At 44.7% G+C, this 10,278-nt stretch overlaps 5 protein-coding genes across 5 annotated transcripts in view; 2 read left to right on the top strand and 3 right to left on the bottom strand.

The window, feature by feature from the left end:
- MCYG_00513 (conserved hypothetical protein) overlaps positions 1 to 1,036 on the bottom strand; it is a gene marked incomplete at both ends in the record, with an annotated part of 2,929 nt that extends 1,893 nt beyond the window's left edge. Inside the window, 2 exons of the mRNA XM_002850363.1 lie at positions 17 to 709; positions 825 to 1,036. Coding sequence (XP_002850409.1) covers positions 17 to 709; positions 825 to 1,036 — 905 coding nt within the window. The remainder of the gene's footprint in view (positions 1 to 16; positions 710 to 824) is intronic.
- A 267-nt stretch (positions 1,037 to 1,303) lies between these two features.
- On the bottom strand, positions 1,304 to 2,665 carry MCYG_00512 (DHHC zinc finger domain-containing protein; the record flags this gene model as incomplete). Its single annotated transcript, XM_002850362.1, has 2 exons — positions 1,304 to 2,299; positions 2,585 to 2,665. The coding sequence occupies 2 exons, from the start codon at positions 2,663 to 2,665 to the stop codon at positions 1,304 to 1,306; spliced, it is 1,077 nt and encodes a 358-aa protein (XP_002850408.1).
- Positions 2,666 to 3,099: 434 nt separating this feature from the next.
- MCYG_00511 (conserved hypothetical protein) lies at positions 3,100 to 4,828 on the top strand (the record flags this gene model as incomplete). Its single annotated transcript, XM_002850361.1, has 4 exons — positions 3,100 to 3,113; positions 3,316 to 3,553; positions 3,612 to 3,890; positions 3,950 to 4,828. 4 exons carry the CDS (start codon positions 3,100 to 3,102, stop codon positions 4,826 to 4,828), a joined length of 1,410 nt encoding a protein of 469 aa, XP_002850407.1.
- Positions 4,829 to 5,359: 531 nt separating this feature from the next.
- Positions 5,360 to 6,374, bottom strand: MCYG_00510 (heterochromatin protein HP1; the record flags this gene model as incomplete). Its single annotated transcript, XM_002850360.1, has 6 exons — positions 5,360 to 5,378; positions 5,436 to 5,461; positions 5,521 to 5,875; positions 5,938 to 6,123; positions 6,181 to 6,316; positions 6,368 to 6,374. The coding sequence occupies 6 exons, from the start codon at positions 6,372 to 6,374 to the stop codon at positions 5,360 to 5,362; spliced, it is 729 nt and encodes a 242-aa protein (XP_002850406.1).
- A 423-nt stretch (positions 6,375 to 6,797) lies between these two features.
- On the top strand, positions 6,798 to 9,107 carry MCYG_00509 (T-complex protein 1 subunit epsilon; the record flags this gene model as incomplete). The annotated part of the gene is made up of 10 exons (XM_002850359.1): positions 6,798 to 6,807; positions 6,959 to 7,007; positions 7,072 to 7,165; positions 7,240 to 7,323; positions 7,386 to 7,675; positions 7,744 to 8,392; positions 8,458 to 8,595; positions 8,659 to 8,839; positions 8,896 to 8,984; positions 9,063 to 9,107. The coding sequence occupies 10 exons, from the start codon at positions 6,798 to 6,800 to the stop codon at positions 9,105 to 9,107; spliced, it is 1,629 nt and encodes a 542-aa protein (XP_002850405.1).
- Between the last annotated feature and the right edge of the window lie 1,171 nt (positions 9,108 to 10,278).

Here is a 10,278-nt window from a genome sequence, read left to right as displayed (position 1 = left end):
CTTTATATTAGCTAACAGCAGCATAGCAGCCTCTTCTTTAATGGTGGCAGGTTCTCGTGGGAAAGACGAGATGGTTTCCAATAATAAGTCCTCTGCGGTTTGGTCATAGAGCGTCCTGAGCGGGGGATTAACAAGCCTTTCACCAGCTCTGACAATCGGTGCAAGCCCTTGAGCAGCGCTATTTGATTGGTCCAGTGGTTCCATATGTGTGATAATGCTTGATTCACCATTTTGGTGATAGCCAAACAGATCCAGCCAGAGAACAAGCTTCCGGTGCTCATTGTGCATAATGAAATTATGGAGGAACTGAAGACACGTAATCAATAATCGTTTATAGAGACTGACAACTTTTTGCCATCTCTCTTCATTCCTGGCATTGCTCTCTCCATCGTATCCTCTAGCAGTCACTCTAACACAAGTATCGATCAGCATCAAAATCCGTTGGTCAAACCCTTTTTCAGCAGCGAGGTTTTGTGCTTTCTTTGTTGTTGCAAGTAGGTTCCGCGCAATCGTACAAAGATCGTTCAACCTTTCAATATCTTTAACCAGGGGGAAATAGTTATATGCAATCAAGTTGGATGAGGAGCCATCATAGTTTGCAGATGTTGGGTTCTTCCAGGCAAAAGATTGAGATTCCAGTACCGGGATAGCTTTAGCGAGCACATCAGTAAGTCCCTGCCATATTGCAGGTGAGAATCCTAGATTTTGTCTATAGATAGTAATTGAAAAATTAGCTCCGGTTTGTTATACTGATAGGGCATTTTCATAAAAGAGAATATCTGACGGTAACAGCTTGGCGAATGAAACATCAAAGGCTCTCCTACCTTACGCCACTTTCCTGATGGCTTTTGTATAATATCTGCTTGCCCGCAAGTAGCAAATGTTCCAGTCTCTTGTCGTCAATCATTCCACGGGTCTCATAATGGCTCAAAGTGCCTATCAATACCACCTTTAGCAAAAGCTCTGGGGCGGTACACTTTGGGGCAGCCTGTGTGTTGCTCTCTTCTACAGCTTCCTGTGCTGCTGACGAGGTCATCTTTCAAAGTCGTGCCAGAAGGATGCTCTGTTGAATAATTGAGGGGGGAAAAGATATATGGAATCGTTTTTTTGATAACTCATCGGCATATCAGTTTTGCCGGCTCCGACATTCCTTCTAAGAGGGTTCCAACCAATGGGGTCCAAAGGTTACTTCTATGCATCAAAGATATACAAAGTGGATAGGAGAATGCAATAACAGATGAATAATATGTCTCTGTCCAGAGGATGTAAATGCGATGGCTAATCTATTCTAACAAACATAAAGCTATCGCCGCCTGTGAATGGAATCTCGAAGGTTCTCCCAGAAACCCAAATCGTATATATTAACAATTTCCTTGAGGCTTTGTACCTGTGTCCATCTTGTGTCGACCGGGGCATTATGCTTATCGGGCTGCTTAATCGAATTGCGCTCATCGGTGAATGTGTAGCCTACCCTAGGGGGTTGGCCGTTGGTGTAGACAAGTGTTCGATCGCTTCGTTTAGGCCAGGTGAAATCTTCATCTCTCACGCCAGATACATCCTGAAGCTGCGGACGCACTTCCTTTGCTTGTGCGATGTATGCAAAACCATCCGCAATATCATCACGCCACTCTCCCCACTTACTGCTTTCATTTGTTGTCATTCCAGACCATATCAGATAAATATGGTAAAGAAGCATCACCGATGATAGAGGGGCACATAGTAACGAAAGCAGAGTAATGGCGCCAATCTGCAGGTTATCCGTAAGAGCCATAAGCCAGAGATCTAAAAACACCATGACGGGGATGCCTGCGCTCCAGTGACGAGCAGTTGTTGCACCAGCGGCACTTGGGTGAACGACCTGCTGTAAATTTTCGTCCATGATGGAATATCCCAGAAATGCACCATAGAAAAGCAACACTGATGTGAAAAAGAGTAGCCCCAGGAAATAGTGGTAGTTATTCCGACCCACGCAGGTCCGCAGCCATACGCAGTGGTGATCATGCCGTGCGACGCAAGACTTGCAGATACTGCAATGCTTGCTACGGGCAGGTTTCAGGTGATGACATGTTCGACATGTCACATTCGGGTGAAATATCATATTATCATATGGGTATTCACATAGATATTTTAGATGGTTTTCAGGGGTGATGGTGGATGTTGAGCTGACACTGAGATATAGGAATGCATATGGTAAAGCAACAACCAGGGGGACCATGTATTTGTGGATCGCATGTAGCCTTGACCAGACCGCAGGTATAAATATAGCCTCAGATATAACAAGCAGCCCAACGAAGAAGATCTACCACCGCTGAACAGTTATTATATGTCTAGGCCCCAAAGGTAATAAAGGATGCGTACCAAAACCAACGGATGATTTTCATTCATGAGGTAGTTGCCCGTCCTTCCACAACAACTAAGCAACCGGCCGCCAAAGAGATATCCATCGATGCTGCGCGCATATCTAGGAAGATGTATCCACACAAAGCGGTATATGTAACCAACCGGAGTTTTCCTATTACGACTTAGCAGTTGTCACATCGAAAATAGAACACCAGATTGTGAAGATAGTAATTTACCTTAGCGCTGGTATTCGGCCAAAAAGGGTGATAAAAACGAGCAGAGAAAGAGCTAGAATGGCACCAAAAATCTCCTTAAATATCCCCATTTCCAACCAGGAGGACTGAGACTCTTCAAGTCCCACGAAGAGGTGACCAAGACTGACCCAGGTCTTCGCAGACCTCTTGAGAATTCAGTCTTCGGCTTCTGCCTTGTCGCTTTTTTTTCTTTCTATATAACCAGGGGCAGCTTATCTTCACGTGATGTCGTGGCGCGCGTCTATGTTTTCAATAGCAAGTTAACCGCGGCAAGAAGTTCAATATTGGCAACGTCAAATATCAATTTCAGCATTAACATCGACCTTCTTGTGAAAAGAGTTCGCGGAGGAAAGTTAATGGCAGGGATAAACACGCAAACTCACTGCAGCGAGGATGCTGAAAATCCTCTATCTGGCTCACCTCTGTTTAAGAACATGAAATTCTGGCTATCGAAGTCTGTTCCTCAAAGAGCCCATATGAAGCATCAGATAGAAGTGAGTAGTGGATGCCTGACTTTGGGTATTTTAGGTCTAAATTGTTGATTTTCTGTCTATTCGTGCGGCTTCTGTCTAGGCATACGGCGGGCGAGTGGTGATCCTAGAAAAAGATGCTGATGTACTTCTTGTTGACCATCTAAGAAAGGATAACCCGCCTGGCACGTCAGTTAGCCACCTTCTATACCCAATCGTGGCTTTGGTGACACTAATATATACCCAAATAGATACTCATACCAGTTTGTGGAACGCTCAATTCGTCTAGGGTTGCTCCAGGAGTTAAATAAGTTCTTGGTTGGAATGCCTCGTGGAAGTGTCAGGCAACCCACCATGGGCCCGGCAAAGAGGTATAGAGAGCCATTTACAGCTAAAGATGACCAGATTTTATACGATTGGATGAAACCTTTTGAGCAGGCAGGTGGAGCAGTGTCAGGAAACAAGATATATCAAAAATTAGAAGCACAAGTAAACAAGGCCTCCTCTCATGCTCCAGAATAGCCTAATTACTAAAACCACCATTTAGCACCCAAGCCATACATGGCAATCATGGCGTGAGCGATATCTAAAAAAGGTTCGGGGCCTTCCGCGACCAGGATCAGCTCATACGGGGCCTGATAGTTCTACCCCAGGACAATCAGGGCCACAGCCAGAGACCCCTAAACTCTCTATACCCACCAGTCAGCTGCAATATGGTGGTTTTACTGAAAGAGATATGGAGCTTCTTCTCCGAAATGCACCACGTATTCTAATGGTTTCCCCCGATGCGGAAGATGAGATGTGGTCTGAGATTGCTGAAAACGAGGTATGTTCTCATTCCCAAAAGCTAAACTTCAGCATGCTAACAGATATATTTATTTTTAGGATAAACATTCAGCAATGGAATGGAAGAATTATTTTCATACTTTTGTTCGCCCTATCTATGAATCAAAACTGAAGAACAAGAAGAATACAAAGTCAAGGCACAGCAATATTTCGGGTACCACAGAAAGAATACATGCAGATGCCGACACTATGAGTGATGAGCAAAAGGGGGGAATAGGGGGTGATATACAAATGCCGAAAGGGAAAAGGAGACGCACTCTTCCTGGCAGTTTCAGGCCCGCAGACCTCCCTACAAGAGTAGATGACCAGAATCAAAACAAAAGACGAGCCACAGGGTCCAGTCCATCTCAAAGTTTTACTGTAAATCAATTGACCGTGTCATCATCATTACCTACCACCACCAGGCCCGGAATACACGAACCAGATATGCGCTCTCAACGATACGAAACTACTTCCGAAGCCATTGCACAAAAACAAAAACAAAGTTCACCGTTAGTACCGAGGACACAAACTACCAATGTTGAAGAACATAGTCCTATGGAAGATGGGGCCCAAGAGGTTGACGAGTGGATTAGGTCTCGCGTTCAGCGTAGTCAGGGTTTGTTATCTGAGGACCAAGTTCGAAAAGCTCTTCGGTGCACAACCATGGACGACGTGCTTGCTGACAAAGTACTCGGGTATTTCCAGGCAGGGAAAGGCATTCCCACTAATATGAGGGGAGTCTGGACCGAAGAGGATGATGCTGCTATTCAAGGAGAGGACCCCAGAGCTATTGCCCACGTTGAAGAAAAACACGGCAGAGAGGAATTTGACGCTCGGTTTGAACATCTAATGGAGTTATGTGAAGAGCTCTATGGGGCACTATATTTAACGGATAAAGCGTATACAATTCCACCAGACAATTGGCTACCCCTATAGAACTTCAGTATCCTATTGTCGTCAGATATAGATGTTTCACTAATAAGCACAGAAAGTATGGAAGTGATTGAACAAGTTTTTGTGGTCAGGTATAGCAAACCGTAATACTCCAAGTGTACAGATAAAAAGACAAAGAAACTATTCAGAAACGGCTAGTTAAAATCACACCGCTAACTATTCCTCCTCCTCTACCCAAACAAATCAAGCCGATGCTGGTATCGAAAAAAGAGAGGATATTACAGGGCAGTGGAAAATGTGCAACTAGGATATTTGGTTAACTACCTGCTGAGGCGAATGATTCCACATTCATATGCTGCGTAGAAAGTATGTCAGAGGCTAGGGGAGCGGAAAAACCAGCGCGGCTATTCGAACTGCTAATCCTCGGTTGAAAAAGCACCCTAGACTAACAACAAATCGGATACCATATGAGGTCAGGATAGTAGTTCATTTCAGCTCAAGGCGTTAACGTCCGTTGTTCATTAGATCGAACTCTCCTGCTTGTCATGAAGTTTGCCAAGTAGATTGGTTTCTTCATGCTTCTTTAAAGACCCTATAGAAACAGTTAGATCACAAAACCACTAAAAGAGGCTTTATAATAGAGACATACAAATGTTGTTCATAGAATTGGAGCATCTATTCGAGAAAGGTCAGCCAGGGTCATTATACGCTCGTTTAGAGTTATATTTCCGTACCTTCTGGGGGCAACGTTCGTAGCATGTTTGCAGGGAGGCCCTGGATTTCCTCCCGTTTTTCCATTCCAAATAGACAACAAGCCCATCGCCATCAGGGTCGCGCGAAATTGTACTGATATATTGCAGTTCATTATCCCAATCGTCCGTAGTCGGTACCCAATCCGGCAGGTCTTCCGGAGAAGCTTCTCGGTCTGGTGTTCCAACGTTGACAGAATTGACCTTCCTTCCCTTCTTCGCTGGTTTATCTGGTGTAGATGATGCCTTCTCTGCTAGCGATTTCCGCTTCTTTGTGGGCTTTTCTGGGCGTCCACCAATCTTCTTAAAGTACTCTTGCAGAACCTCTTGAGCACCGTCACTATTTACCACGGTTAGTAATTGGGTCAGTTATCCACAAAGAATCGAAGGGGTAGCCAATACAGTAAATTCTCCTCTGGTTCTACCGTCATATCTGCTGGATCATCGTATCCTTTCCATTTTACCTCAAATTGAAGCTTTCCCTGTTCAGTCCGTGGAGTTAGAGGCTGGGTTAAGAACAATTGCGCAATGGAATAAGACCGAACCTTTTTGTCAAAGCTGTGCCCTTCTATCCGCTCCACTACATATCTATCCCACTATTAGCAGGTGCCGCATGTCAGGGTAACCAGTGTCTGCACCGCTTACACGTCCTCTTCCTCTTCACCCTCATCCTCTTCGTCGTCTTCGTCGTCATTCTTATTGGGCTGGGATGTCCTATTTCCCTTGCTGTGAAAAGGGATAGCTTCACCTGTGGACTCTTCGTCACTGGATTCAATATGCGCTTCAAAGCTGTCAGTAAACGGGCTTCTAATTGACATGCAATAACACTCACGAGGCATTCTGACGAATTCCGTGTGATAAGAGCAAACTAGCCGAGTAACGACTTAATGACAGGCGCAGCTCTACGGAAAACAACCGGACACAGTTCGACGTATTATCTAGATCGCGCTGGCATTGAAAGCTAGGAAAAATCGCAAGCTTCTCATCCAAAAAAGTCGCGAAATCGCGTTTGTTCGAAAGAGAGTATGGCGCTAGTCCATTTTGGGAAAACACCTCCCACTAGGATGACTAAGCCTTCACAGCGTCTATTTGAATTTAATTATTTTCAAATTGAAGAAGTTCAGCTTGTTGGTTTGTTTAAACGACAGCATAATATCTAGCGTTTGTAGAAGGGTGTCGGACTTGTTCATATCTATTGGAAGCTCCCTGCCAAAGGAAAGAAAAAGCCATCATTAGATACACTTCACCGGAGCAGCTTCAAGATGGCTATGCGTATGTTTCTATTGCAAACCCCCTCCATCACAGCAAAGAGAAACTCACTAATATGCTGAATTCAATAGAACTTGATATGTCCCAAGGTACTTACGATGTCCTCCGATGCCCATTATTAATATCTATAATTCTGATATATATATACCTGAAGCCTCCGTGGTGAAGGATGAGCAGGGACGCCCATTTATCGTTGTCCGAGAGTAGGCCTCACTATTACACATTGCGACTACAATTGCCGATCTAACACAAGGCTTTTCCTTACAGTCAAGGAAAGAAGAAAAGACAGCATGGTACCGATGCAGTTAAGTCTCATATTGTTGCGGCAAAGACTGTGGCCAATATTGTGAAAACATCTTTGGTAAACGGGACCCCCCCTTCCCATTCACGCTGGAATGGTGGAATGCTGATGTATTTTGCATTTTTATCTTACAGGGTCCACGAGGGTTAGACAAGATCTTAATTTCTCCAGATGGGGACATCACTATCACAAATGATGGAGCCACTATCCTCTCACAGGTGAATTACTGCCCCTCCCCCGCAGGTACCGAGGTGGCCCCCTAACACAAGATCGGCATTAGATGGAAATATCAAATCATGTCGCAAAACTGCTCGTCGAGCTTTCAAGATCACAAGATGAAGAAATAGGCGACGGCACCACTGGTGTTGTTGTATTAGCTGGAGCACTCCTTGAACAGGCCGCAGATTTGATTGATAAGGGCATTCACCCGATCAGAATTGCGGACGGTTACGATCAGGCTTGCGACATTGCAGTAGCACACCTCGATAAGATCAGTGACAAGGTCGAATTCTCACGGAATCATCAAGAGAATTTGTTCAAAGTCGCAAAGACTTCCTTGGGCAGCAAGATGTATGTACTTGGCTACCCCTTGCATTACTTAGACCAACGGCTAGATAACTAACAAATATTTGGACTAGTGTATCAAAAGCACACGACCAGTTTGCAAAGATAGCAGTCGATGCTGTACTTTCTGTTGCAGACTTAGAACGCAAGGATGTCGACTTTGAATTAATTAAAGTTGATGGGAAAGTCGGTGGTGCCCTTGAAGACTCCCTGCTCGTCAAGGGCGTCATTGTGGACAAGGATTTCTCCCACCCCCAGATGCCCGATGAGGTTAAGGATGCCAAAATTGCCATCTTAACCTGCGCATTTGAGCCACCAAAGCCCAAGACCAAGCACAAGCTTGATATTACCAGCGTGGAGGAGTTTAAAAAACTCCAAGCATACGAGAAAGATAAATTTACTGAGATGATAAAACAGCTCAAAGACACTGGTGCTAATCTTGTCATTTGTCAGTGGGGTTTCGATGATGAAGCCAACCATCTTCTTTTGCAAAACGATTTACCCGCAGTCCGATGGGTTGGTGGCCCAGAAATTGAACTCATTGCTATTGCTACGAACGGCAGAATTGTTCCTCGATTTGAAGACCTCAGTGCCGAGAAACTTGGAACTGCTGGTATAGTCAGGGAAATGACCTTTGGCACCACAAGAGAGAAGATGTTGGTAATTGAGGAGTGTGCAAACACCAGAGCGGTCACTGTGTTTGTCCGAGGAAGTAACAAAATGGTAATGTTCCATCCATTCTATTCCTTACAGATGTAAGAGTTCTGATACTAACGTTCCTAAATCAGATCATTGATGAAGCTAAACGATCGCTGCATGATGCCCTTTGTGTGGTACGGAACTTGGTTCGAGATAACCGCATTGTTTACGGCGGAGGTGCGGCCGAAATCGCCTGTTCCCTTGCTGTAGAGGAGGCTGCCTCCAAGGTTTGTTTATCCTATCCACATATATGGATTATATATCAAAGTCCATCTAACATACATCTTAAGACCCCCGGCCTTGAGCAATATGCCATGCGAGCATTCGCAGATGCACTAGACGCCATCCCACTAGCACTAGCCGAAAACTCCGGATGGAGCCCAATTGAGACGCTTGCCTCCATCAAATCGAAACAGATCAAAGAAAATAACAGCAGATTGGGCGTGGACTGCATGCAGACTGGAAGCAATGGTAGGTTTATGTACGTATCAGGTTATCCCGATTTATACTAACACTTTCTAATCCAGATATGAGGGACCACTTCGTAATTGATCCTCTAATCGGCAAACGCGAACAGTTGCTCCTTGCTACCCAACTATGTCGTCTTGTTTTGAAGGTACATGCAATTCATTTCAGGATCTACTCTCTGCTCTAACAATTATATGTTGTGTTCGATACTAACTCAAATTTGTAGGTGAACAACGTTATTATCGCTGGCGAAGATAATGATGAGTTCTAAACCATATTCTACACACACACTCTCTCTCTCAATGAGATTTGTCAGGAGCGAATGAGGCTGAGCAGGGTTGTAAGGTGGCTCCCCCGGCCGTTGATTGGGTCTTTCCCATCTGATAGAGTGTGATATTCACATATCTCGTTCATCTGCACCATGCAGGATGTCAATATGTGATACCATAATAAATCTATGACTGAATAGACAAAAGTGAAATAATGCAAAACTTGATCATATTTCTTCCCCCACGCTCTTGGGGTTTATGCAGGAAAAGCCAGAACAAATTATATAGGCGTCAACATCATTTATACCAGCTGATACCATCTTGCGCCTCCAGTTAGGACCCTTGACCGCCAAATAGTAATCCCGACATGAAAAAAGATTAAAAATTAACTAACTCCATGTTTCAAATGTCGGTTCGTTCCTCTTTTTTTCTTCTTTTCCCCCATTCACCATGTGCAGTTGGTTCTCGCCCAGGAAAGCTCTTAATATACCAACCAGTACTCTCCGAGGACATACATAAACTTACTGTAAAGCTGAAAGGCCAAGCTGATACGTCCACTATGTTGAAGGGTAGTATAGCTCTCTCGTTCTCCGGTTTGCATCTTGATGTTGTTAATGGGGGGTCGCTAATTGCCATATCACAGCTCAATGCAGGCTGCACACCTTCATGAAGAAGCAAGATGATAAACACCTGGCAGAAAGCCGTAAGGCCGCATACTCTCTAAAAGATGTCGAGCACGCTCTACAAATTCCAAATCCTCTCGCCAGCCACCCCAGAAAATTTTGTAACAATTCTTACCGATGCATATTATTCAGGCTTCGTATTGGAGTCTTCGCCCAAAATGAACACGCTGTTCAAATATGAAAGGGCTATCTTTCGAAGGAGGCATGCGGGACCCTAGACTTGGCAATGCGTTCGTGGTCATATGTACCATTTCGGTTGGACTCTGAGAGAAGTACGGAGGTTCTTCAACAGAGAATCTACCCAGACCAACATTCCATCAGACATAGAAAAGTATGACTTTTCACCGCCCTCATTTTGTGTGCCTCAAGTGGCCAGAGGGGATGAAGCAACTTGAAAGGCCCCTCCGATACCCACACCCACCATGACGAAGATATTCTCTGGGTCATTGATAACGATGGTTATCTTGCTTGAGGCCGGAACGCCCTCTGC

Source organism: Microsporum canis, genomic scaffold, assembly GCF_000151145.1.
Source record: "Microsporum canis CBS 113480 supercont1.1 genomic scaffold, whole genome shotgun sequence".
NCBI lineage: Eukaryota > Fungi > Ascomycota > Eurotiomycetes > Onygenales > Arthrodermataceae > Microsporum > Microsporum canis.
Note: the sequence above shows the minus strand (reverse complement) of the source record. Positions and strands in the feature narration are given on the sequence as shown.